Source organism: Petaurus breviceps, unplaced genomic scaffold (assembly GCF_028583685.1).
Source record: "Petaurus breviceps papuanus isolate PSGF00001 unplaced genomic scaffold, PetGlider_PUasm1.0 99, whole genome shotgun sequence".
In the NCBI taxonomy this organism is placed as follows: domain Eukaryota; kingdom Metazoa; phylum Chordata; class Mammalia; order Diprotodontia; family Petauridae; genus Petaurus; species Petaurus breviceps.
The window spans coordinates 9,392,107-9,416,912 of record NW_027187465.1 but is presented as its reverse complement, the minus strand read 5'-3'; the positions used below and the strand labels follow the sequence as shown (position 1 = coordinate 9,416,912).

The 24,806-nt window shown below is 53.5% G+C and overlaps 3 protein-coding genes across 3 annotated transcripts in view; 1 reads left to right on the top strand and 2 right to left on the bottom strand.

Annotated features, from left to right (window-relative positions):
- Positions 1–9,911, top strand: part of ACACB (acetyl-CoA carboxylase beta) — a 120,869-nt gene extending 110,958 nt beyond the window's left edge. Inside the window, exons 48-54 of the mRNA XM_069081877.1 lie at positions 1,060–1,195; positions 2,393–2,570; positions 5,437–5,549; positions 5,926–6,080; positions 6,556–6,726; positions 7,582–7,718; positions 8,293–9,911. Coding sequence (XP_068937978.1) covers positions 1,060–1,195; positions 2,393–2,570; positions 5,437–5,549; positions 5,926–6,080; positions 6,556–6,726; positions 7,582–7,718; positions 8,293–8,419 — 1,017 coding nt within the window. The 3' untranslated portion in view covers positions 8,420–9,911. The remainder of the gene's footprint in view (positions 1–1,059; positions 1,196–2,392; positions 2,571–5,436; positions 5,550–5,925; positions 6,081–6,555; positions 6,727–7,581; positions 7,719–8,292) is intronic.
- CORO1C (coronin 1C) overlaps positions 1–19,952 on the bottom strand; it is a 544,511-nt gene extending 524,559 nt beyond the window's left edge. The window contains exon 1 of the mRNA XM_069081521.1: positions 19,943–19,952. The gene's annotated coding sequence lies outside the window, so the exon portion shown is untranslated. The remainder of the gene's footprint in view (positions 1–19,942) is intronic.
- FOXN4 (forkhead box N4) lies at positions 14,602–24,601 on the bottom strand. The gene is made up of 9 exons (XM_069081390.1): positions 24,489–24,601; positions 21,186–21,343; positions 19,797–19,894; positions 19,598–19,708; positions 18,917–19,044; positions 17,584–17,680; positions 16,670–16,877; positions 15,910–16,308; positions 14,602–14,861 (listed from the first exon to the last, which is right to left on the bottom strand). The coding sequence occupies exons 1-9, from the start codon at positions 24,599–24,601 to the stop codon at positions 14,602–14,604; spliced, it is 1,572 nt and encodes a 523-aa protein (XP_068937491.1).
- Positions 24,602–24,806: the final 205 nt, after the last annotated feature.

The following is a 24,806-nucleotide window of genomic DNA, read 5'->3' as shown; positions in this document are numbered from 1 at the left end:
TGTTGATGTTGGTGGTGATGATGGTGGTGGTGATGATGGTGTTGATGAGGCTGATGGCATCTCTTCATTCCTAGAATGCTGGTAGGGAGCTAATAAGGAAATTACTCCCCATCAAAACTCTCTACTTGCTATTTCTGGGGAGCAGGCATGGTGTTTTAGAAAGAACACTGGGCTAGTAGTCTGGACCCTTGCTTGGGTTTCTAATCCCTGGCTAGTCCTTACCATTTATTAGCCCAGTGATTTAGGACAAATAACTTGTAATAATAATAATACCAACTTCACAGAGTTGCAAGAGGACTAGAAGAAAAGGAAGAATCTGTACAAATACTAGCACTGAATGTCAGAGCAAAAAGCATTTAATAAGCACCTACTATATGCCAAGCACTGGGCGAAAACTAACCAGTCCTTGTCCTCAGATTACCTTCTATCAGGAGAGGCAACACGTACGTTTAAGAACATGCAAAGTGAATACAAGGTAATTAGAGAGGGAAGGCCCTGGAAAAGGCTTGAGGTAGAAGATGCTATTTGGGCCGAGTGTAGCAGGAATCAGATTCTCAGAGGCAGAGCTGAGCAGGGACAATGTTATAGTTGTGACTGTGTGAGGGAGAGCAGGAAGGACAATTTGACTTGTCCACAGTGTGTGTGAAGGGGAGTCACATGTGACAAAACTGGAGTCAGATTGGGAAGGGCTTTGAAAGCCATGGGAGCATTTATATTTGATCCTTGAGGGAATAGGGAACTTGGGTAGGAGGTGATGGAGTCACGTCTGTACTTAATGAAGATCACCTGGGTCTTCTGTGGATGATAGTTTAGAGACAGGAGACACTGTAGGCAAGGAGACCCCAGTCAGGAGGCTAATGTAGGGAATGGTGCCCAGCCTTGACCTTGAGCTTTCCCCATCACAGACAGAAATGTGGGTTGTTGGTGTTTTGGGCGGGGGGAGTCATTTTCAGTCTCAGTCTCAGCCATTTCCAAAGCCCCCAGGGCCTCAGTAACCTCTGCCCTGTGACATTTCCTTTTTTTCCCCAGTAGTCCTAGCCCCCTTTCCATGTTTTGCAGATCATCCAGCAGGCAGGACAGGTGTGGTTTCCAGACTCTGCTTTTAAAACTGCCCAGGCCATCAAGGATTTCAACCGGGAGAAACTGCCCCTGATGATCTTTGCCAACTGGAGAGGGTTCTCCGGGGGCATGAAGGGTAAGGAGGGAAATAAAATGAACAGGTCTGGACAAAGGTGTGAACAGCATCATGGGGTGATAGATGAAGCCCAAAAGGTCTGTGTTTGAGTCCAGGCCCAACCCTTATTAGCCAAGGGACTTTGGGTAACCCACTTAATTTATGCAAGCCTCAGTTTTCCCATCTGTAAAACAGGAATAATAATACCTCTTTGACCTACCTTCCAAGATTTTCATGAGAATCAAGTGAGAGAATGTGTGTACTTTATAACTACAAAGGATTAGGTGAATGGGAACTGGTATTATTACAGGTAGGTTTGGGTCCCACTGTATCAAGTGGCAAGCATTTATTAAGCCCCTACTGAGTACCAGGCACTGGGGATACAAGTATAAAGGATGAAACAACCCCTGCCTTCACAGAGTTTGCATTCTAAGTTAACTCAGATGTTCTCATTGTGGAAATTTTAAGAAGGGATGATGATGATTATGAGGCCATTGGCCCAGAAATAATTCCCTGAGGAATCCCTATGTCTGTTCTGTCATTTGGTCATCTGTGAAGCGGGCAAGGCTGAGCTGGCCTTCATCGCACCAGGGGGGCCCCTGAGGACACTTACCTCCAATGAGCTGTGGGACCTGAGGCCAGGGCCAGAGAGAGGACTCCAGGCTCCTAACTTGTGTTCTTAGAATCCTCAGTCTCAGGGGCCTCCCTGTCCTTGGAGGCTGCCTTGGGCTCTGCCCAGTATGGCAAAGAATGGAGCTGGAGAGGGTCCTTGCGGGGTCCTTCAAGGAAGATGCCTTGGCAGTGCATTTATGTATCATACAAAATGCTTCAGTGACATAAGAGAAAGACAGTGAGGTTTAGGAGGGGTAGCCCTCTCCCACCATTTAACAGCTGAGGAAGAGGCTCCCCCGTGGAGTGACTCCCCCAGGGTCACACAGTTAATTAGTGCTTAGAGCTGGACTTGACAGCCCAGCTCCAGAGCTGGAAGGAGCCTCAGGCAATCCCTGTATCTCTTGTCCCTCCAATGTTAGGGTCCATCACTCTGCTGCAGGTAAAGTAGGGTGAGGATGGTGAGAAGAGAGAACCAAGGTCTTGTTAGTTAATTATGTCTGTGGGGGGTGGGGTGGGCTTGGGGCATCAGGGATGAAGGCCCCGAGGCCATGCTGCTTTTGATAACAAAGCTGGCCGGGTGGGGGGTGGGGGCCCTTTGGTCCCCAGACATGTATGACCAGGTGTTGAAGTTTGGGGCCTACATAGTGGACGGCCTCAGGCAGTACAAGCAGCCTGTCCTCATCTACATCCCCCCATACGCTGAACTCCGTGGAGGCTCCTGGGTGGTCATTGACCCAACTATCAACCCTCTGTGCATGGAGATGTACGCAGACAAGGAGAGCAGGTGAGTGTGTCTCAGTTCTGACCCAAATAGCACCAAGCTTAAATGATTGTTGTGAGTAGGAATCGACATCTTCTGGCGACTGGGGTGGTGAGTTCCATCACCAACAACATGATATGGCGTCAAGAAACTTAGACTAGGAATCAGGACACCATGTGCTGTCTTCTCTCTACTGAACATTAAGCTTCTTGAAGACAGAAACCGTGTCTTACTGAACCTAGGCTTCCTAGCATCTCCTATAACCCTCTGTATACATTAGGTGCTTAATGAATGTTGTTGTTTTTAAATATTTGAGGGTCTTCGTTTCCTCATCTGTAAAATGAGGGGATCGAACTCAGACTCCTATGGTCCAAGGTCCCTTCCAACTCTGATGTTTTATGATTCCAACTCTTTCTTCTTGGCAAAAGGGACAGATGGCATTAAATAGTGGTGGGGCTCACACCACCATGTTACTTAGCTTCTCTGGCTTCCGTTGAGAATCAACAAGCACTTATTAAACACCTACTGTTTGCAAGGCATTACTCTAGGTTGTGGGTACACAAAGGCACTCTTGGGCAGTGGTCCCTCTCCTTGACATTCTATCAGGGAAAAAAGCAATGGTAATTTGGAGGGAACAGAGACCCTTGTGGCTGGTCACAGGGCACCTGGTGGAATTTGACCTGCCACTCTGTCTCCTATTACAATGTAGACTCCTGAGGGCAGGGAGTGTATTTGCTTTTCCGTTTATGCCCTCCAGGACTGGGGTCACACATAAGAAGATACTTCTCCGAGGGTCCTTGGAGAACATCTAACCCAACACTCTTATTTGACACACAAGATAGCTGTGAAGTCCAGATCTTACAGTTTGTGAGTGGGAGAGCATTTATTGACTGTCTCCAGTGTGTCAGGCACTGTTCTGGGTGCTGGAGAGGCAAGGGCCAAGATGAAACAGGTCCTACCCTCAGGGAGCTTATGTTAGAGTGGAGGAGGGATGAGAGAACATGTCCATATATAAGAGATACAAGGCAGATGCTGGAAGGATCAGCACATGCCTCAGGCAGAAGGTGCTGCCTGAGCTGACTCTTGAAGGAAGCCAGAGATTGCAAGAGACAGAGGTGAGGAAGGAGAGCATTCGAGCCACAGAGGATGGCCAGTGCAAAGGGGTGGCAGTGGGAAATAGGGCATCCAAGAAAGAAAGCTGGCCTAGACCTTGCAGCACAAGGAGTAGTGATACAGAAAAGGTGGGAAAGGTAGATGGGGGCCAGATTATAAAGGACTTCAACAGCCTATTGGAGTTCACTGAGTTAGGGGAGTGCCATGGGCTAGCCTTAGACTTAAGGAGCATCACTTTGGCAGTTGTGTGGAGTTTCCATTGAGGTACAGACTTGAGGCAAGGAGGCCAGTTAGGAAGTCATTAGGAATTCAGACCAGAAGTGAAGAGAGCCTGAACAAAGATGGCGGCCACATACGTGGTGATGACGGATGCCAGAAATGTTAAGGTGAGATTTGGCCACTGATTAGACGTGGCAAATGAGGGAGAGGAGAGAGCGGGGGAGAACACTGGGATTATGAACCCAGGAGATGATCAGGGTAGTGGTGCTCTTGATAGACACATTTGGTAGAGAAGTGGACTAAAGGGAAGATGAGTCCAAGACAGCAAACTGGAAGTGTACAAGAGGTGGGTGGAGTCAGGGGAGGAGAGTATGTGGAGGTGACAGATGAAGCCATGGGAACTGATGAGGTCATCTAGTAGAGGTGCCAGGACAGATCCCTGGGGACCCTCCCATTTAGGGGACATGATATGGATTAAGAATCAACTGGGAGACCGAGACAAGTCGAGACCCAAGACAACAACGTAGCAGGAACTTTCCCATTCTAATCCATCCTCCATCCGGCCACAAAAACACAGTCTGACCATGGCCCCCAGTTCAGAGAACTCCAGTGGCTCCATATTCCCTTGAGGTGGCAAACATAAACCCCTGTGCTTGGCATTTCTCTCTTCTAACCTTTCCATCCCTCCCCTCCACACCCCCTGCAGTCTGGCCATAATGATTTACATGCTGTTCTTCATCTGTGACTCTCCATTTCCCACCTCTGTATCTTTGCCTTAGCTGTTTCCCATGGGTGGAGTACACTGTCCCCTCACCACTCCCTGGAGTCCCTGGTTTCCCTCCCTCTCTTCTTCCCTTCCTTCTCCTTCCTTCCTTCCTTCCTTCCTTCCTTCCTTCCTTCCTTCCTTCCTTCCTTCCTTCCTTCCTTCCTTCCTTCCTTTCTTCCTTCCTTCCTTCCTTCCTTCCTTCCTCCCTTCCTCCCTTCCTTCCTTCCTCCCTTCCTCCCTTCCTCCCTTCCTCCCTTCCTCCCTTCCTCCCTTCCTCCCTGCCTCCCCAAACTACTTTATCACTTTTTTCTGGACTACATGTATACATTGTGTTCCTCATTAACAGTGTCCACATCTTGCCGGCAGGGACTGTTTTCACATTTGTCTTTGCACCCAGTGCCCACTACAGACACAGCTGTTAGTCACTTAATAAATGCACATTGATACTGAAGAAAGAGGATATAGGAGGAGAGGGCAGTCATCAGTGCCCTATACAGTAGAGTCTGAGAAAGATGAGAAAAGTCCTTCTGATTTGACAATTAAGAGATCCTGGAGCGCTCGAGAGAGCAGTTTCAGCCCGCTGATGAGGTTGGAAGTCTGACTGTCAAAAATTGAGAAGGGAGTGGGAAGATGGGCAGTGCAGTCACAAGTGTAGACAGGGCCAGACCCAGGTCTACTTCTTCCCAGGCTTGAACTCTTTCTGCTGACCCCCACCGTCCACCCACGAGGCACCAGGTAGCAGGTGGGACAGCTGCTTTTAGTAACCCAAGCCCTGGCTCCTTGTTTTCCCAGAGGTGGGGTTTTGGAGCCCGAAGGAACAGTGGAGATCAAGTTCCGGAAGAAAGACTTGATAAAAGCCATGAGGAGGATTGACAGTATTTACATGAAGCTGGTGGAACAGCTAGGTAAAAGGAGGGAGAATGGGGCCCTTCTCTCCCTCCTTGCCTCTCTCCCTCCTTCCCTTCCCTTCCTTCTCCCCTCCATCCTTCCCTCTTTCCTTCTTTCCCTCTTTCTTCCCTTTCCTCCCTCCCTTTTTCTGTCTTTCCCTCCTTCCTTCCTTCTCTTCTTCCCTCTCTTTCCTCCCCTCTTTTCTTCTCTCCCTCCCTCTTTCTTTTCCCTCCTTCCCTTCCTCCTTCCTTCCCTTTCCTTCTTTCTTCCCCTGCTTCCTTCCTTCCCTCCTTTCTCTCCCTCCTTCTCTCTCTCTTCCTTCCTTCCCCCCTTCCCTCCCTTCACAGGCTGCAGAGCTAGCCCTGATGCCTCACTATCTCCTTGGGACCACAGGGGTGGAGAACCTTTCAGAGAAGGATCGGAAGGAACTGGAGAGGCAGCTGAGAGCCCGGGAAGAGCACCTGCTCCCTCTCTACCACCAGGTGGCAGTGCAGTTCGCTGACCTCCACGACACACCAGGGAGGATGCAGGAGAAAGGAGTCATCACAGTTAAGGGAGTTTCCCAGTGTCCTTTGCTCCCCTGGAAGGATGGGATGTGGCGGCTCAGCGGTCCATCGCCCTGGCCAGGCGTGGCCATCCCTCCAAAGGCCTGCAGAGAAGGGAGGGGTGATGGGGCCAGGCCCCAGGACCTCCACCTTGGCTAAACCCCTGGTGGACATGGAGATGGCCGCCCTCACAGAGAGTCCTCCTTAGCCGCTTTGACCCAGTTATTTTCCTATGAGATCTTGCTTTTGTTATTTACATTTTAAATATGGAAACTACATTAACATAAGCCATTTGTCATTGGGTATAAAATTGGTTCTTATATAGTTATCCAATGTCAGAGCTGAGAGGGGCTTAGAACCTAGAATGTCAGAGCTGGGAGGGGCTTAGGACCTGTTCCCTTGCCTCCCATCCCAGGGCGCTTCCTCACCTCCCAGAGGACCGCTGCCACTACACTCAGGGCTCTGGCTTCTTTTTCAGGACATCCTGGAATGGAAGAACGCACGCACATTCCTCTACTGGCGTCTTCGCCGCCTCCTCCTCGAGGACATTGTCAAGAACGAGATCCTGCAGGCCAATGGCGAGCTCAGCCATGTGCACATCCAGTCGATGCTGCGCCGCTGGTTCATGGAGACCGAGGGCGCTGTGAAGGTTCTTTCTGCCTCAGGCCGGCACGCACCAGCCTCCTTCCTTCCTTCCTTCCTTCCTTCCTTCCTTCCTTCCTTCCTTCCTTCCTTCCTTCCTTCCTTCCTTCCTTCCTCCCTTCCTTCCTCCTTTCATAGAGCCATTGGGGTTAAGTGACTTGCCCAGGGTCGCATGGCTAGTTTTTGTGTTAAGTGTCTGAGGCCGGATTTGAACTCGGGTCCTCCTGACTCCAGGGCCAGTGCCCTCTTTGCAGGAAGGGAGACACCACAGTGCTCTGAGCAGAGTGGGGGGGCTGAGCCTTTCTGGGGGACACTGGGTCTAAGCCACATCACTCTTATAGAGAGGGCTGCACCATCAATCCTGTCCTCTGAAGAGATGGGGGCCTTATTTCTTACTAATTCTCTTCTCCCTGTTTATTAGTCCTAATTGGAGATCTAATTAAGCCTGTGAAATGGTGGGCAGATGTGTATGATGAGGGCCCTGGGGATCCCCCCACCTCTGCCAAGGTGGGGGGGGTCTTCTCATGCCTCTAGGAACAGTTTCTCTTGTAAACTTTGTTCCTCCGTGGCCAGTGGCCAGCAGCTGCCCAGGAGGGATGAGTGACTTCCCACTTTTAATACTCCAGCTGAGTGGATGAGCCTGGACCTGCCCCCAGCTGTGAGGAGGCAGCCATCAGTCTCATTGTCCTCTTGGACGAGTCACCAAGAGGCCTCTTTGCCCCAACGGGGTCTGGGAGCTGAGGCTGATTTGTCCTGGTCATCATCATACTGAGTTTTCTGAGATCCAGAGCCCTGGCGTCTGCCCGTGCCGACCTTCGCTCTGCCCCTTCCCCTGGCCAACTAGCCTTCCCTCTCTCCCCAGGGATACCTTTGGGACAACAACCAGGTGGTTGTGGAGTGGCTGGAGAAACACCTTCAGCAGGAGGACGGCCTACACTCTGCCATTTGGGAGAACATCAAGTGTCTAAAGCGGGATTTTGTCCTCAAGACCATCCGAGGGTGAGCCAGGGCAGCCGGACAGTGTCCCAGCAGAGGAAAGGAGGAGTGGGCTGGCAAAGGGGCAGCCCTTGGGCCCTTACCCCTCCTCTCCTTCCTCCCTTTCCTCTTCCTCCTCCCCCTTCTCTTCCTCTTCTCCCTCTTCTCCTACCCCACCTCCCCAAGGCAAGTGACCCCTCTGGACTACACTGAGTCCTGGGCACATCATAGCACAGACCAAGGGCATTTAGGGTCAGAAAGGACCTTCCAGGCCATTTCATTCAACCCTCCCCAGTCCAGCATGTGAATCCTGTTTAATGACCCAACAAGACATTACCCAGTTCCTGTTCTAATACCCCCAGTGATGGGAAGCTCCCCACCTCGAGGCAGGCGACTACATCATCATAGTTCTTGAGTCCAGATCTGCCTTCCTGACTACCCCCGTGTCCCTCCTTGAGTTAGGGCCTGGCTGCCACAGTAACCACTCAGGCCAGTCCAACTACCCCAGTGTATTAGTGGGCTGCCCACCACCCAGTCTGTTGCTCAGCTTGGGGGTCAGCACCACATTCCCAATCCTCCTCTCTCTCGTTTCCTTCAGCCTGGTTCAGGACAACCCCGAGGTGGCCGTGGACTGTGTGATCCACATGACTCAGCACATCAGCCCTGCGGACAGAGCCCAAATCGCCCACCTCCTCGCCACCATGGAAAGCCCGGCCTCCACCTGACCAGGGGATGCACGGGGCAGGACACAGTCCCTTCCAGGAGAGGATGCCCCAGTGGCCTGGAGGCGCCCGGCTGAGGCTGCTGGCTGCTGCTCAGAGCCCCTGCCAGGGTTTCTCCTTGGGCATTCCTGTGGGGCTGGAAGAGAAGGCAGCTCCTTTGGCCTCAAAATAAAGGGCATCTGCGTGGCACTTTGATGCAGAGATGTCCGCCCTCTTGTGTGCTGGGCAGGCATGTTTGTTTTGGCTCGAGGAGCCTCTGCTGCATGGCCCTGCGGGCACCAGGCCTCATGGGGGCATCTGACATCTGCCCACAGACTCTCATCTTTTTCTATTATGAAATAATATCTCCTAACTAAGGATCCTCCATGGCTGAGGAAAGGGGACGGACTTGGAGACGCAGATCCAAAGGGGGCTGGAGGGAAAGTCACTTTTTGCCAGGTCTAGCCTGGCTGACTGGCTGCCTGCCCACCAGGGGATTGGGGTGACTTTTTTTTTCATCTTTCTAAATGAAGAGGAAAAACATTTTTTTCAGAACAGTGAATGACAAATCACTAGGGACATTAATGGGAAATATTCTTAGTGGTAGAGTGGTGATTTTTTTTTAGGAGAAATGAAGTATAATCCTGGCTCTGGGGGCTCCACGTTCTCCGAGGTGCCCTTTGTGGGGAGGGGGAGAGGCTGCCAGGTGCTTCCCCTGGGGCTGGTCGCTAGCCTCTCTAAAAAAAGCACAAGACACTTTGGGCTTCCTCTCTGAGTAGCTCAGTCCCAGGCTGTCCTGTCTGCTGACCCCCCAGGTGCTAGTTTACCTGCCGGACTGGAGCGTGTGGAAAGAGGGGAGACACACCCCTACCTGATATCTGCCGTGATTGGTTGGCATCACTACTGATCCCCTGCTGCTAAGCCGCCTTCCCTCCCCTATCAGTGCCTTGTTGCCTGCGGGCTTCGTGCCCACCACACACTGTCCAGCCCACCCAGAACAGTAATACCCAAAGCCCAGGTGGGTCAGTGGAGCAGTGGCCCCATAACTGTTCTGATCTGACATGGGTAGGTGGCTGGGGGCCCCTGGAGGAGGACGGAAGCTGGGCCCTGGGCCTCTCCAGAGCTTGACTTCTCTTGCAGGGTGGGCCAGGGGATCCAGCAGTGGGCTCAGGACTCTGCCACTGTGCATTTTGCTGGGCAGCGTTTATCAGACACCCTCATTCCAGAGTCACAGAATGACCTGATCTGATTTATCCCAAGTACCAGCCAGAAGCAAGGACTGAGGCTCTTAATGTGTAGCTGTCAGCCTATGAAAGCCCTGGTGGATGAATGGGGAAGGAGGTCCCCAAGTAACTGCTGCGTATTTCTCACTTGCATCCCCCATGGTGTGGATGGGGGGCTCTGAATGTGTGTGCACACTGGGCCTTGGGCAGAAGGCTGTGCCGGTCCTTTGAGGAGCGGTCTAGACTAGAGACAGCTGTCAGGGAGGGTTCCAATAAATTGACCATGTTTTTCAGATGTGTCTTTGGACTTGGGCTCCTCATTCTGTCCTGGATAAAAGACAGTGTCTGTGTTCCTTACATATCTTCCCCCCTTTAGTCCCTCACACCTCACCATACACACTTGCGGTAGACTCACTTGTTCATTCATTTATTCCCCAAGTCTTTCTCAAGTACCTGTTCCGTGCATAGCACTGTGATGGGCCTGGCCTTGAGGGGCTTATAGTCAGGTAAGGGAGACGAACATGGGCATTAGAGTGAAGGTGACAGGTGTGAGCCATAGTAGGGAGCAGCAACCAGCCTAGAAGGTGGAGAAGATCCCACAGGGGTAGTAAATCCCAGGGAACAAATGCTGTAATCAGCGCATTGACTCTGGAGAGCCAATGGCACCACTCAGGACATCGGAACTCTTGTCTGCCATCTTGAGATGCACGACATTTTGGAGAGATCTTTAAAGTTCAAGGGGAGGTGGATAAGAGGCGTCCTGGACCAGGAGGCATCCTGGGCCTCTGGGATAAATCTGCTAGCATTTATTAATGTGTGTGCTGGGTATTTGGGGTAAGGAGAAAGGGAGGCTGTCCCCCTACTAGGTAAGACACCTCCTATCCCCGGTTAAGTAGAGAAGTCAGGGTGGGGAGGCCATCTCAGCCTCAGGGGAAGAGGACCCAAGTGGATCAGTGTGAGACAGGCTGACCTTGTCCAAGGTCACAGGGCTGCTGCCTGCCAGGCCAGGCCATTTCCTCCTCTCCTGCCCAACTGGGCTGTTAGCATCACCGGTAATCCAAGGGACCAGTGACCGATGTCCACCAGCAAGACTAAGACACTTTTTGTCAAACTTGGAACTCTAGATTGCAGATAAGAGAAGACAAAAGTCCTGTATGATTCAGACTTCACACTCTGATGGAGACTGTCCTGCATGGGAGGGCTGCTTTTTGCCACCTGGATCGGAGTTATTTTTAGCCTTTTATCTTCCAGGCAGGGGCTTGTATTTCAACAGTAATGAGTCACTTGAGGGTTATTTTGGAAGGGGCCACGTGTCTAGAAGGGCTTGTTGAGATTCTCCCCCCAGGAGCCAAGGGCACAAGGAGAGAGATCTCAACACCTTAATGTGGCCACTGCTTCCTCTTCTGGGAGACCCCTGTTCATTTGGGGGGTTCCCCAGCCTCAGGCTTGTCTCTTCTCCATTTGGTGCCTACCCAGCTCCTGAAGTATCTGCTCCTTACCCACCATCATCGCCATGAGCTCCTTGCCCTTGAGCACCCGGAGGGGCTGGCACCCTCCTTGTCTTCCTCCATGCCACACCCCTTCCCTACCATCAGGAGAAAGTAAAGCCACCCAGGAATGTCCAGTGCAACGTCCAGCATTCAGTTCTCACGGGAATGGATACAGAGCCAGGTTTAGATTGGGAATATTCCTCTTCCAGGTGATTCTTGATGATTACAGGTAGGGCAGAGGAGGTTTTCTTCCCCAGGAATTTAGATGTGGGTGACTACAAAACCATTGGGCCTTCAAGAGTCAGAAGTCCTGTGGCTGAGGTCTCACTGGCACCACTTGTGTTAACTCTACCTGCCCAGGAAAATGCTATTGTAGCTGGAGGACCAGGGTTCTAATCCTCCCTCTCTTATCCCCTGCATGGCCTCAAACAAACTCCTGCCCTGGACTCTGTGGGCCTCAGTGTCCTCATGTTTCAAATGAAGGTGGACAGGATGATGCCTAAGGTCACCCACCATCAGCTCAGCCTTTGGTTTTGGGGGAAAGTAGTACAGTCTTTGGAAATGTGTGGGAAGCAGCAACCAAGCTAAAAGGCTGTGAGGATCCCATGGGGGTGCCATCATCAGCACAGGGGCTGCCTCTGGCGAGCCAATGACATCGCTCAGGTAACCGGAACTCTTGTCTGCCATCTTGAAATGTGTCACATATTGGAAGGATCCTTCATGGGATCTTTAAGGGAGACTCCTAAGATTAGCCCTGTCCTTCTGCAAGGCTGTCCCAGAAAAAATAGGAATCTATCTTTGGAGCCACCAATGAGGAATAAGACCCAGGTTCAAATCCAGCCTCAGACACTTACTAGCTGTGTGATCTTGGGCAAGTCACTGCTGCCTCTACCTCAATTTCCTCATCTGTAAAATGGGAATAACAGCACCTATTAATGCAACGGTATTTATAAAGTGCTTTGCAACCCTTAAAAGTGCTACATAAATGCTAGCTCATAGCAGCAGTAGCCTACCACATCCCAAGGCATTATCCTTTTATTTATAAATTAAAAAAAAATAAATTTTGCATTTTATTTTAAATTTATCCTATTACGCAAGAGAGCTTGGTTATGAAACTTTTCCTTTTTGGCCCTAAATCTGCAACATCCACCCATGGCTAATATGTCTCCCCTCCAGGGCTATGTGGAAAAAGCCAGTTTTTTCCTCCATGAGGGCTTTGTGAATACTTAAAGAGAGTGATCACGTCCTCTCTTAAATCTTCTCCAGGCTAAACACCCCCAATTCCTTCAATGAATCTTCACATAGCAGGGGCGGCTAGGTGGCACAGTGAATAGAGCACTGGCCCTGGAGTCAGGAGGACCTGAGTTCAAACCCTGGCTCAGACATTTAACACTTACTAGCCGTGTGACCTTGGGCAAGTCACTTAACCCCAATTGCCCCTCCAAAAAACAAAACAAAAAAAAACAAAAAGAAATTTCACACGGCCAAACTCTGAGGCCCTTCACTCAAGGTGGTCTTGGCCACCCTTTTCTGGAGGTCAGTAAATACCCGGTTATTGGTCCAGTGGTTAGCACAAGGCCTGGCACACAGTAGGTATTTAATAAATGCTTGTTGACTTGACAAAACACTTTGTCACAGCCCTTTGCTGTTAATAGATCTCTGGCCGATGAACATCCATTTCCATTTCACGCTCTTGAACAACAAACTCACCATTTTTTTTCTTGTTTTATTGAAAAAGATTCTATTACACTATGTTTACAGAAGCTTGGTGTTGCCCTAAGAAACGTTCATCATTAACAATTAAAATAGCATCAGTGATCTGGGTCAATCACAGGAAAGGGGCTCATATGGCTCGTGCCACATGGGGCACGCTGCCCACTTTATGTACATCTGGAGAGCTAGGAAGGACCCCAAAAGTGGTGCCCTCCAATCTGCTGCCTCCTGGCAGGCTTCAAACCAAATCACTCCCAGCAAACACATGACTGCCTTATGAACCCTACCCAGGATGAGTTCCAAAATGGCCTAGCCACAAGAAAAAGGAGGAAGGGAGAGGAACTGTCATCTTGTTGGCCAACTTTGGACCACAGTATAAACTTTCAGCCCTTTCTTTTCTTTTACTTTCAACTTATCTTGTGGCGGATGATTCCTCTTCATTTCTCATTGCCCCTGACCCCTCCAACTCAGGACCCCTAGATCAAAACTGTCTGCAGAATGGATTACATGAGAAAACAGCGAGGGAACCAGGACATCTTCAAAGACACAAGGGCAAACAAAGCATGGTGGGTGGTTGAGGCATCAGCCACTTACTTCTTTACCATTTGTAAGGTTGCACACATCATGGTTGGGTTCCAGTCTTAAAATCCAACAGAAACTCTCCACTGCTCAGCCCCATGTCAAGGAGCCTTTAAATAAGCACCTTAAACTATGTGAAGGATAGAAGGACCCTTCCTTGAATTCATCCGGGAGGAAGTGCTCTGAATCAGTGCCGCACAGCTGGGTTTTTGTTTGTAAAAGGGGAGTGATGGTTCACAAAAACAATGAGATGTTTCACAGTATGCAAAGTTGATTCAAAAAAGAAAGCCAAGGTCAGGAGGAAAGAGAAACAAGTTTGGGATTTGATTCACCCGTGATTTACATTAGAGGTGATTCAGGGGGCGGTCACTCAAGGAGTCAGGGGCTCAGCTCACAGAATGTGGTCTCGATTGGTAGCAATAAATATAAATACATTTACAAACAGTAATACTGCCTAGCACAGCCCAGGGGACCTAGTCTACAGAAATCTAGGTAATGTCTTATCTTCTCTAAGGAGGATAAGAAACAGGTCAGCTTCCAATGGAGATCCCTTTCAGAATTCTCCAGCTCTCCATCCCACCATCATCCCAAAACTGGTCTCCCAGGCTTGGACTCCACTCATCAGAGACTCCCTGAGGTGGTTTCACCCAGGGCTCAACAGGCTTCTCAGAAGAATAAATTAAGGGTGTCCACAGGAAGGGAAGAGTCTGGGGCTTACGATGGAGCCCCAGAGGATGGAGGTGCTGGCTGTCCCAGAGCTCTGCAATCAGACTGGGCTTTTCCTAGAATGGAGTCAGGCCAGGGATCAGGAATGACCCTGGAACCCTTAGAACCTTGGAGAGATTCATCTGAACAGTTTAACCCAGAGTGGAAACAAAGAGGCTTGTCCAGTCACACATCAGTGGTTACTAATAGTCCAGGACACACTTAGGAGACATTCGATGCAAAGGGTCTGTGAGTGTATATAAGCATAGCGGGCTTGTCTCTCTCTCTCAACAGCTCCATACCTTCCTAAGGGCCATGAAGATAGCAAGAGACACCCATTGGTAGGTGGGCATCTGCCTAGGGTCAGGGATACCTGTAGAACAGAGCTCATGGGGTCCACCCCATATTTCCTCTAAGCACCAGAGGCTCCCCCCACTTCACCTCCAAGGACAGACTCCCTCCGACCCCCACCCAAGGCCAAAGAGCCAGAGACAACTCAGAGCAGAGCAATGGGCTTGTTGCCTGGGGTGCCCAGGTACTGGGCAGAGGAGGAAGACGCGCTGTCCCCTGAGACTGCGTAGGTGGTGTACAGGCTGGTGACCTGTAAGTCTGAGAAGGACTGGTCACTGCCACTAGAGACAGGGGTGAGGCCCGACGCGCCCAGGTCACAGTCCGACAGCTGCAGCGGGGAGTTGCTGAAGGCCCCGAGTGTGTCCAAGCTAAAGCTCTCATCCTTCATGTCGTCCCAAATGTTCCCTTTCAGAGGCAAGCAGAACCATGTCAGCCCAGGGGCCGTCCTAGCTCCCCTGCAGAGCCCCGGGCAGGGGCAGCAGACAAAGGGACAGTCCTTCTGCCCCAGGCTAGAGAAGAGGGAACTGGCCTGGGCTCAGTCAAAGCCACTTGGGGCAGTTTGGGTCTATAACTTGGTACCTCTGAGTGGCCCTCATCACTCTCCCCTGGGAGCACTTGACAACCCACCATCATTTCCTTCTAGAATAGGGCAGGGCTCCTACATTCACATCACCCCTCATTACATGTGACTTGTCCAAAGTCACACCAATAGCAAGTCATAGACTCAAGATTAAAACTGGTCTTCGGTCTCCAAACCCAACAGTCTGTCCAGTAGCCTGCACTGCCCCTACCTGACCTCAGCCTAAACAGACCATGGGGCAAGAAGCAGACCCCAAGGATCCGGGGCTGGTCCCATTTTCAGAGGCAGAGAACATGGTGAGGGCTCCCTGCAATGCTCGGTGGCCCCATGACATATATGTGCTGAGACAACACCACTAACTGGGACTTCTATGGTCTGCTTCTGCACTAAGCGCCCTCCCAGGTCCTCCTCTCCTGTGTTCCCCGGGGGGGGGACACGCATTGTGCCCTGAATTCTCCCTCTGGCTGTGGCCTTGGGCTGACCCAGCTTCTGTCTCTGGTCCCACACTCTCATGACTTATGTATGCCCCATTAGCTCCCAGTCTCTGTCACTTGGGCTCGACATCACCAAGGAGGCCAAATGACCGGGGAAGGTGGTCCTGTTTTCCCAGGAGCAGAAAGCCTGCATCCATAGACACAGAATTGTAGTCAGAAGACCTAGGTTTGATCCCAGCTCAGTTCTAGTATATTTGAGCCAATCACTAACTTCTCTGGGCCTCAGCTTAGAGTGAGGGGAGTGGTCACTTCTAGGATCCTCTGACTCCAGGACCAAACGACTACTGAAGTCCCTCCTTCTCTGGATCAAGTAAGCATCGCTCCTTTCTCCAGCCTCCCATCCCTCATCCCTCCAGGACCCCCAGCCTCTATCACTCACCCTGGAGGGCAAAGTCCATGATGCTGGGGTCCAGCGCGTCCACTTCGGTGCTCACGTCACCCACGACGCTAAGAAAGTCCACGGGGCCTCTGCTCACGGCGTGGTGGGTGGGGAGGGGGCTGCAGCTCACGTCGGGCAGGGCGTGCAGCGGAGGGGTCTGGGCTGGTGCTGGGGAGCCTGGGGCCAGGCCCACACGAGGCTGCAGCTGGTGCTGCAGGGGGATAGACTGCAGCGACAGGGTCATCACGGGCTGGGGTGGAAGGCGGGAGGCGGCGAGCCGGCCCTGGGTGGCTGCTGCAGCAGCCACCACCCGGCCCAGCACGGGGACATCCGGCTCCCCAGGCTCCCCCAGGCGGCGGCAGCTCTCTGGCCGGTCACTGATCAGCTTGTCCAGCTCTTCTGCAAGGGACAGAGAGAGAGCTCAGAGCCCCGTCCCGCAGGGCCAAGAGGGTATCTGAGCAGTGAGAGGGATGCAGAGACCCCAGAATTCGGACAAACGTGGCTCAAGTCTCCGCAGGCACTGGACAAGGCCCTTCTCTCCCCGACCCCTTCTTCTCAGTCTCCCCCTTGCAAAATGTGGGATTTGGACCAGGCAACCTACCAGGTCCCTCTGAAAGCAGCCTGGGAGAGGGAACAAAGTAAGTGTTATCGAGTCTCTGTATTGACGTCCCTGTGCCCGGCTGCAGGTTCGCGAGGCCCCCTGCTGGGCCCGCCCGCCCAGCGCCTGCCCAGCGCCTGCCCAGCGCCTGCCCAGCCCTACCCGGGTTGGCCATGCTGCGGTGGATGGCCGCCAGGTCCTTCCTCTTCCACTTGTGCATCTCCTCCTCCATCTTGTCGATGCGCGCCAGGTTCAGGGCCCACAGGCAGCCCTTGCGGGAGGATCCGCTGGTCTTGTTCTCCACCTTCTCGAAGCATTTGTTCAAGGACAGGTTGTGCCGCACCGAGTTCTTCCAGCCGTCGGGAGCCGTCTGGCAGGAAGCGAGCACAGAGCGAGGCTTGAGGCTCCCTCCCTCACGGGGAGCTCCCTCCCTGCCACGGCCATCCCTTCTGCCCCTCCTACACTGCCGCGGCCACGGGGGTCTGCCTGCCTCAGTCTCCCCTCCCGTCCAGCCTCCTTCCTACAGTACAAGTCTGGACACAAGATGTCCGCACTCAGGCCCCCTCTGCGGCTGACCTCCCTGGCCTCCTGCCAGTCCCTGCTCGACGTCCACCTTCCAAGGGAAAGGTCCCCCTTAATGCTGCGCCCTCCCTGTGCATTCTCCCCAGTCTCTCCCATCTAGATATGGTTGTTTGTGCATTGTCTTCCCCATTAGATTGGGAGCTCCTTGAGGGCAGGGGCTGGGCTTTCCTTTGTTGGTTCTGGCCTTAGCACAGTGCCAGGAACACTGTAGATTCTTAATCAATACTTGCTGACTTGATCCCCCCCAAACCTCAGGGGGGCCCCAGTGTGGAGGGGGTAGGTGGGGCTGAAGCCAGGCCGTACAGCTTCATGTCCCCCCTAGGGAGCCCAAGTGAGACGGGCTGTCCCTCCGCCAGGGGCTGAGACCCTCACGGTTCAGACCCATGCGTTCAGACCCTCACGGTTCACACCCTCATGGTTCAGACCCACAGGTTCAGATCCTGGCGATTCAGACCCACCGAGGTTCAGACCCTTGTGCTTCGGCCGCATCTCACCTTGAAGTAGGGGAAATGCTCCTTCATGAAGCTGTAGATCTCGCTGACTGGGAGACTCCCTGTCTTGCTGTTCTTCAAGGCCATGGCAATCAGGCAGCTGGAGGGGGAGAGGCCCTGCACACTCAGAGGGCCTCTGGGCAGAGGCTGAGGCCTGCAGTGTCCCTCCTGCTCTTGGGGAGTCAGGGGGTGTCTGTCCTGAGGAGGGACTGGGGAGGGACACTGCTGGCACAAGCCAGTGACCTTGTGGGGGTGGGGTCAGTGTGTAGAGAGCCAGTCCCAAAGCTGGAAAGAGCCAAGTCCAAATCCTGCCTCTGACACATCCTGGCTAGGTGACCCAGGGGACTCTAAAGCGAACCATGAAGTGTGTCTAAGATGATGCTGGCCTCGGGTGTTTTATTAGCTGTGTGACCCTGGGTGAGTCATTTCACCTGTCTGCTTTCTCCAAACTTGGGGATACTAAGGGTGGCTGTGAAGATCAAATGCAATGATATTTGTAAAAAAGCGCTTAGCACAAAGCCGAGCACACAGTAGGCGCCACATCAGTGCTTACTCCTTCCCTCCTCCAGGATGGTCCCTGGCTTCCCCTGGACCCCTTTCCTCTGGGTCACTGGGGGCTTTGGGCCGAGCCTGGACAGGGGTAAGGGAGCATTCTGGGTCACGAGTTAGATGTGGGAAGCCACGGATGGCCTGGGAGGCTCTTGGCTGACTGTGGCTCCCTGCTTCCTGGCCCCTCTCTTCGTGCTCCCCACCCTCCTCCACTGGGCAGAGGCTTACTGGATCCTGGACACCCAGCAAAGGGACCTCGAAGGCCAGCGAGTCCAACCCCCTCACTTTTACAGGAGAGGAAACCGAGGCCCAGAGAGGCTGGTTCAGCCACGGTCACATAGGCAGTTAAACATCAGAATCAGGATTTGAACTCAGGTCTTTGGAGCCTGTGCAATTTCCAGTCCTCCACCACCAATGCCAAAAGATAGGAGATACACCTGAGCTCCACCCCTCCCCCTCTCTGGGCCTCAGTTTCCCCACCTGTAAAAGGGGGGTGATGACCCCTGCACTCTGTACCCCGCAGAACTGTCGTGAGGAGTAGTGGGACCCCAAAGATACCGGCCAGGAGCAGACATTAATTAGGGCTTGTGGGATGGGCACTGGCTCAAGGCACCTTCAAGGCTGCCCAAACCACAAGGGGCGGGGCTCCAGGCCTGACGACCTGGGGGACGGCAAGGGGAGCTCTTGGATGAGCTGAGCGCCCCCCCCCGAATGAGAACCCCCCTAGATTATTGGGGAGGGCACAGAGGGGGGCTGGGGGGCCTGGAGTGGAGCGGGGGGCACTCACCTGTAGGAGTAGATGGGTTTGGGGTAGTGTTTGGGGTGCAGGTCCTGAGCCGCGTGCGTGGGGAGGCGGGGCTGGGGGAATGGAGGCTGCGCCCCGAAGGAAACGCTGTACATCCCAGTAGTGGGGCACTGACCATGGGAGAGAGAGAGAGGGAGGGAGTGAGAAAGGCAGAGAGAAGGACGGAAAGGGGGTGGGGGGCAGGGAAGGAGCGTCCTAGAGACAGAGAGGAGACAGACAGACAGACAGAATCCAGCTGACATTTAAGTGTCGTTACCAGCTAGGACCTGGGAAGGCAAAGACAAAAGCAAAACCAGTGCCTGTCCTCAAGGGGCTTCCAGGCTATAGAGAGGAAGCCCCAAGCAAGCAGGCAGTCAATCAGAAGGGGCTTCCTGGAGGAGGCGGCCCCAGATCTGAGCCTTAAAGAAAAATGAGACACAGGCAGAAGGAGGAAGCAGGAGAATCAAGAATCAGCCGGCCTACAGTAGGCTAAGTGGGCATTCAGGGCTCTGCCAAGTCCCTCCTCAGCTCCCCTGAGGCCCTCTGGGAAGGCTGGCTCTCTTCTCTGCTCCCTTAGCTGCCAGGGGGGCCCAGGGGTCCTAACCTCAAGCCTCTCCTCGCCAGCAGCCCTACATAGGGGCAGTGCCTTGGGATCTGTGGAGGCCCTGAGCCTCCTTCCTGTACCTGATGTGTGCCCTGGGCCAGAGTGAATGGTGGCTGCGAGGGGGCCGGGTAGAGCTGGGGCTGGTCCTGCAGGCTGGGGGAGGGCTGGCCCCCCAGGGGGTATTGGCTCATCTGCAGGGAAAATGAGGAAGAAGAGACAGTAGGTCAGGGTGGAAGCCAAGATCTCCTCCCCTGCCCTGCCCTCTTCAATGGCACTTACGCTGGCTCCATGGGACCCAATGCTGCTGAGCCCCAGCATGCCCTGGGGGGGCATGCTGCCTGGGGCACCTGCTGCAAGCATGCTGGCTGCCATGGGACCTAGGGCAGGGACAAAGCAGAGAAAGACAACCAGCTACAGCCAGAGGGCCCCATGTACCAGCCCAGCACGGCCCTGTGGGAGCGGGAGGGGGGCCCCCCAGGGTCTGAGAGCCAAAGCCTATGCTCCAGCATGAGCCAGCCTGCCCTGACCCAGCTTTCCCTCTCCCTCCGGCTTGCTGGCAGCTCTGCTCCTCACCTAGGGCAGCCAGCACTTCCTCCAGACCCTGATTTTCAAGGCCGTCCACAGTCTGCCTCTGCACCCACATGGCCCCTGGCAAACCCTCCCTCCCCACCATGCTGGTTCTCCACTGCCCCAGAGACACCAAGCACTCTCCCACCATCCCCTCCACACTCATGATAGTCCATCCCCTTGTATGCCCATGACAGGACCAGGGATGGAGCCTTCTGGGCAAGACCTCCGAGGCTGGAGAATCCAACCTCCTCATTTTATAGATGAAGCAGCCAAGGCCCTGGGAGGTTCAGTGATTTCCCAAGGCCACAGATCCAGAACATGATGTTGTGGACCCCTTGGACAGTCTGTCTGAAGCCTCTGGATACTTTGCAGAAGTACATTTTTAAATAAATGAAGGATGCGCTAAATATTGGTCACAATAAGGGTGTTATTTTTTTTCTCATCCAAATTCAGGGAGCCCCTGAAATCTACCCACGGACCCCCTGATACAGAGCTCTAAGGACCTGAGAGGCCGCTAATGAAACCCACCCATTTTATAGAGGAGGAAGCTGAGGCCCACAGAGCAGAAGAGTCATACACCAGAAGATGGCCCACCAGTTTCAGAGTCAGAACTAGTTTGTCTGCTCCCCTCAAGCCCCAGCTCCCTCACTACCTGAACCCCAAAGCCCCCAGCTGTCATCAGCACTTACATCTGACTTTTAGCAGATGTTCCTGTATTGGGAGGCATCCCTTTGCACCTGCTTATGATCTAGCAAAGGGAAGGGCAGTTAGGAAGTCTGGGACTCTGGTTCTGAACCCTCACTTTGCCCCTGTCTCAGCTGTATGACCTGCCCCACTAAAAGAAGTGACTGGGTCAGACCACCACGGACCCCGCCAGCCCTGACGCTCCACAATTCTGGATCTCGGAGCAACTGGCCAGCCCAGGGAGGTGGACACATGCAGGAGGGGCTCGGGGAAGGTCTGCTGGTCACAGCAGAGGCCCCCAGGCCCCTCAGCTCTATTCTTGGGGCCGTGGGGCTTTTCTGCCAGGCCTCTGGGAGCTCTGGAGCCTCCTGGGACTGGGGGAAGGAGGCTGGGGCAGGGCAGGAGGCTGGCTACCTGTCTGCTGCAGCAAGGCGCCAGAGCCGCCAAAGTCCATCCGGCCGCTGGCCATCTGCTGCAGCCGGGGCACGTCCACTGCCGTCAGCCAGGAGAGAGACTGCAGGTCGCCAGGCAGCTCGTCCTCGGCCGTGCGGGAGGAGTCTGAGGCCATGAGCCTGTGGGGGCAAGAAAACAGAGCGCAGGAAGGCTGTGGGGATGGTGGGCAGGGCGGGCAGTTGCACCCCCTAACACTGGAGGGACAGGACACAGTACGGAATAGGAAATGGACGCCAACTTGGAGCGCTGTCTGAAGGGACATCTGAGGGCCTGGGCTCAGGAGACCTGAGCTCTGGCCCAGGGCTGAGGGACCTCAGTGAGAATCCTGCCTTGGGTACTTCCTCGTGGTGTGACTCTGGGCAAGTCAGGGAACCTTTCTCGGCCTCCATTTTCTCATCTGTAAAATGGGGATAACAACAGCACCTGCCTCAAACCAGATAAAATATGTCAACTGCTTTGTGAGCCTTAAGGCGCTGCAAAAATGCTGGCTCTTGTCATAGCCGCTGGGTCTGCCCGTCCTGAGCATCAGCTCTTTCATCTGCAGATGGAGGGCATTGGACTCAATGATTTCAACCCCTCCACCCCGCTTCAAAATTTTATATGGAAGAGCCCTCCCAGCCCTGACATCCCCTGTTCTAAGGCCCCTCCCAGCCCTGACATCCCCTGTTCTAAGGCCTCTCCCAGCCCTGACATCCCCTGTTCTCAGGCCCCTCCCAGCCCTGACATCCCCTGTTCTCAGGCCCCTCCCAGCCCTGACATCCCCTGTTCTAAGACCCCTCCCAGCCCTGACATCCCCTGTTCTAAGGCCCCTCCCAGCCCTGATATCCCCTGTTTTAAGGCCCCTCCCAGCCCTGACATCCCCTGTTCCAAGTACCATCTCAGCCCTGACATTCTCTCACCTCTTAGCTATATCAGAACTGGAAAAGATCTTAGAATACAGAATGTCAGAACTGGGAGGGGTCTTAGAACATAAATTATGAACCATTTCATTCTACTGGTACATTTTAACAGATGGGGAAACTGAGACCCAGAGAGGTAATCACACATAGTTAGCAGCCGGGCCAGGACTAGAACTGATTTGCAGACCAGTTTCTTTCCTGCTACATTCGGGCTTCCCCAAATCTGGGACTACGCACTGGGGGAGATGGGGAGAGAATTCTTTTTCTGGCATGGGTGGGTCGTGGTGGCCTGAAGAGTCACTTCCAAATCTGACATCCTGGGATGTCTTACCTCTGGTCTCTGGGCTGGTTTGGGGGTTTTTTACATCTATTTTCAACTTCCTTGGTTTCCTTTGGAATCCTGCACATTCTCTTTTATACATTTACAAACACGCTTCTGAGAAGGTTTCCTGGGCTTCCCAGCCCAGCTGACCAAGAGGCCCAGGACCCCAAAGGGAGGAGCCCTTGAGGGCTCAGTCAGAGTGGTGAGGCCCCAGACAAAGCCCCGGGTCTGCAGCCTGGGCCCCGAGTTCTGATTGCACCCTGCTGTTTCCTCTCTCTCTTTCAAGTTTCCTGGGCCCAAGTTTCCTCATCTGGGAAATGGGGACATTGGACTAAGCCTCTGGGGCCCTTCTAGCTCTATAACTAACCTCAACTTCTTGGGGCCAAATATTGGATGTGCCACACACGGGTGGGGGTGGGGAGCAGGTGGGGGACTTGGGGAAGGGAGGTGCCGATGGGGGGTGCAGAGCCTAGAATCGGGGAGATCTGAGCTCAGATTCAGACACCTGGTGTGTGACTCTGAGCAAGTCACGTAACCTCTGCTGCCTCAGTTTCCTCAACTGGGAGGGGGAAAGGGATGGGAGCAAGGCTTCCTTAAGCCCCTGCTAGGTGCTGGGCACAGATTATCTCATCTGATCCATAACAATAGCACAAACCTCAGAGTTTCACTGCAATGATCACGTGGAATAACGTTGGTAAAGTGCTCTGTGGAGCCGGTGGGCAGAGTGTTCTAGCACTGTGATGTCATGAGTATGGCACAATGGGCATGAAAGCTGTTATTCAACAGCGGGGACTACAGGCCTCACTCCAGAGGAAAGCGGAAGGGGAAAGAAGAGGGGGAGAGAGGGTGGGGGACGGGCAAGGGGAAGAGAGGGAAGAGGGGAGAGAGAGACAGAGAGAAAGAGAGAGAGACAGAGACAGAGAGAGAGAGAGACAGAGAGACAGAGAGACAGAGACAGAGAAAGAGAGAGAGACAGAGACAGAGAGAGACAGAGAGAGAGAAAGAGAGAGAGACAGAGAGACAGAAAGACAGAGAGACAGAGGGAGGGAGGGAAGGAGAGAGAGAGAGAGAGAGACAGACAGAGAGAGACAGAGAGACAGAGAGAGAGAAAGAGACAGAGAAAGAGAGAGAGACAGAGACAGAGAGAGAGAGACAGAGAGAGACAGAGAGACAGAAAGACAGAGAGACAGAGGGAGGGAGGGAAGAAGAGAGAGAGAGAGACAGAGAAAGGGAGAGAGAGAAACAGAGAAGGAGAGAGACAGACAGAGAGACAGAGATAGAGAGGGAGAGACAGAGAGGGAGACAGACAGAGACAGAGAGATGGGAGAGACTGGAGGCAGGGAGGACAGACAGGCAAGGAAGCGGAGGGCCCCCAGGGAAGGCAGGGCAGGGGGCCGGGCCCCAACCAGCCTCCCTCTCCAACAGCTTCCTGGCCTTCCTTCTCTCATCCTCCTTCTCTGTGCATCTTACTCCCTCCTTCTCTCTTTCCCCATCTTTCTGTCTCTCTTCTTTCTCCATTCTCCCTCCCTTCATTTCTCTCTCTCTCCTCCCTCTCCTTCCCTCCCTCCCTCCTCTCTCTCTCCACCTCTTTTCTCTCTCTCTCCGTACTGTAGTTTTTGGGACCATAATTAGTGTTGTCATGGCAACCCCTGTTCAGTTATTTGGTCCAGGCTAAAGCTTGCGATCCGAGGAAAGGGGACATCAGGTGACCATCCCCCCCTGCCCAGGGATTGGCTGGATCAAGTGTAAACAGGAACCCAAAGTGTTTGAAAAGTGGGCAGGCGGGCCCTGGTGGCCCCCACGACAGTTGGCCCCGGCTGGCGTGGGCCGCCTCTCCATTGTGCTGGGAGCGACTGCTGCCCCCCACGGCACGTGGCCCCCATTGTCTTGGGGTCTCCTGCCTAACTGTTTCTGACCCCGACCCCCCCCACTGCCTCTACCCAACTCCAAATTAATCTGGCTGAGTGACAGCAAGCATGCCCCCAGCCCCGGGGACCATCTGGCTCCCTGCTCCCTGCTGGGGCCCTTCCAGATAGGCCTGACTGCCCCTGCCCCATCCCCAGGGTCAGGTGGGCGGCGGGGTCAGCCAGGGCCCAGGACACACGCCTCCTGTCAGGGCACGCACGGGCACCCTGGGCGCCTCCAGCTGGAGCCATGGCCAAAGGGTGTGTATGTGTGTGTGAGTGTGAGTGTATGTGTGAGTGTGTGTGGGTATGAGTGTGTGTCTATGTGTGAGTGTGTAAGTGTATGTGTGTGTATGAGAGTGTATGTATGAGTGTGAGTGTGTGTATGTGTAAGTGTATGTGTGTATGTATGAGTGTGTGTATATGAGTGTATGTGTGAGTGCATGTGTGTGTGAGA